The sequence below is a fragment of the Salvelinus sp. IW2-2015 genome, unplaced genomic scaffold (genome assembly GCF_002910315.2).
Source record: "Salvelinus sp. IW2-2015 unplaced genomic scaffold, ASM291031v2 Un_scaffold15302, whole genome shotgun sequence".
Taxonomy (NCBI): Eukaryota; Metazoa; Chordata; class Actinopteri; order Salmoniformes; family Salmonidae; genus Salvelinus; species Salvelinus sp. IW2-2015.
In genome coordinates, this window is record NW_019956556.1 from 1 (window position 1) to 1,170 (window position 1,170).

The 1,170-nt window shown below is 45.7% G+C and overlaps 1 protein-coding gene across 1 annotated transcript; it reads right to left on the bottom strand.

The window, feature by feature from the left end:
- Window positions 1–9: 9 nt before the first annotated feature.
- LOC112080308 (dedicator of cytokinesis protein 3-like) lies at window positions 10–1,088 on the bottom strand (the record flags this gene model as incomplete). The annotated part of the gene is made up of 3 exons (XM_024146039.1): window positions 987–1,088; window positions 472–613; window positions 10–245 (listed from the first exon to the last, which is right to left on the bottom strand). Coding segments are annotated over exons 1-3 (480 nt in total), but the record flags the coding sequence as incomplete, so codon positions are not given.
- Window positions 1,089–1,170: the final 82 nt, after the last annotated feature.

Below are 1,170 nucleotides of genomic sequence, written 5' to 3' on the forward strand. Positions count from 1 at the left end.
CTTCTCCACCTCAAACCAGCGGGAGATGCCAGGAAGAGGATGTGTGAGGATCAGCGTAGTCCTCTCGATCCACAAGCTCTTGAACTCGTTCTCTCTGTCTTTTGATCCTTTGTGAAAGGGCCGGTCGTAGCGAAAGCGGCGCACGTTGTTGACTCGGTAGAAGCTCTTGATGCGGTCTGGAACCCGGTCCATCTGGAGAACGTTGACGTTCTCCGGTACCGCTGAAACTGCGTAGATCTGGAGGTCTGAGGGGTGGCGTGTCAAGGAACACGGTTCGGGTGTAAGGCAGGTTTTTTGGGGAAGGCATAGGGACACGATCACATACACATTATGCACATACAAAAGCACACACACGCACACACACACACACACACACATTCACACACACACACACACACACACACACACACACACACACACACACACACACATACTAAAGCTCCGGTTTCCAACTTCATTGTAGAAGGATACACTGGGCGTCACACTGTAAAATGGCCTCGTCTGGTTGGTTGGGGTGTTGCATGGCAATGGCTTGTGGGAATTCTCCCAGCATCCTTTGCTGGAAGGCTTCTAAACGTTCGTAGTCATGACCACGGCAGACAAACTCTTTGTTCTGTTAGGGGACACATCCTGGGATGAGTAACAACTAGAATATTCTGAACAGAATAATATTCACTCTATACAATATGAGTCTCAATAAAGAACATAATATTACTTATCTCATTCAGTGGCAAATTATAAGGACATTGATTGTATCTCAATTTACACTCTATTCCTTATGTGGTTCTGGGCAGAAATAGTGCACTATCTAGGGTAGGGTATAGAGTTTCATTTGGGATCTTACCTATGCAGTAGGATTGACTTACTCTGGCCAGAACAGAAGTAGTGCACAACATAGGGAATAGGGAGTAATTTGGGATGTGGCCTAAATAAGTAGTGCACTATAAAGGGAATAGGGTGTGATTTGGGAGTATGGATTGACTCACTCGTAGGAAGAAGGGGAACTTGCGTCCGTAGAAGCCCACCCTGAAGAACTCTGGCTCTAGACGCTGCTGCTCCATGATGTTGTCATAGTACGCTGCCTCCATTTTCTGACAAAACAAAAAGCTGAATCCTACATTTTCTGACAAAACAAAAGTCTGAATCCTACATTTTCTGACAAAACAAAAG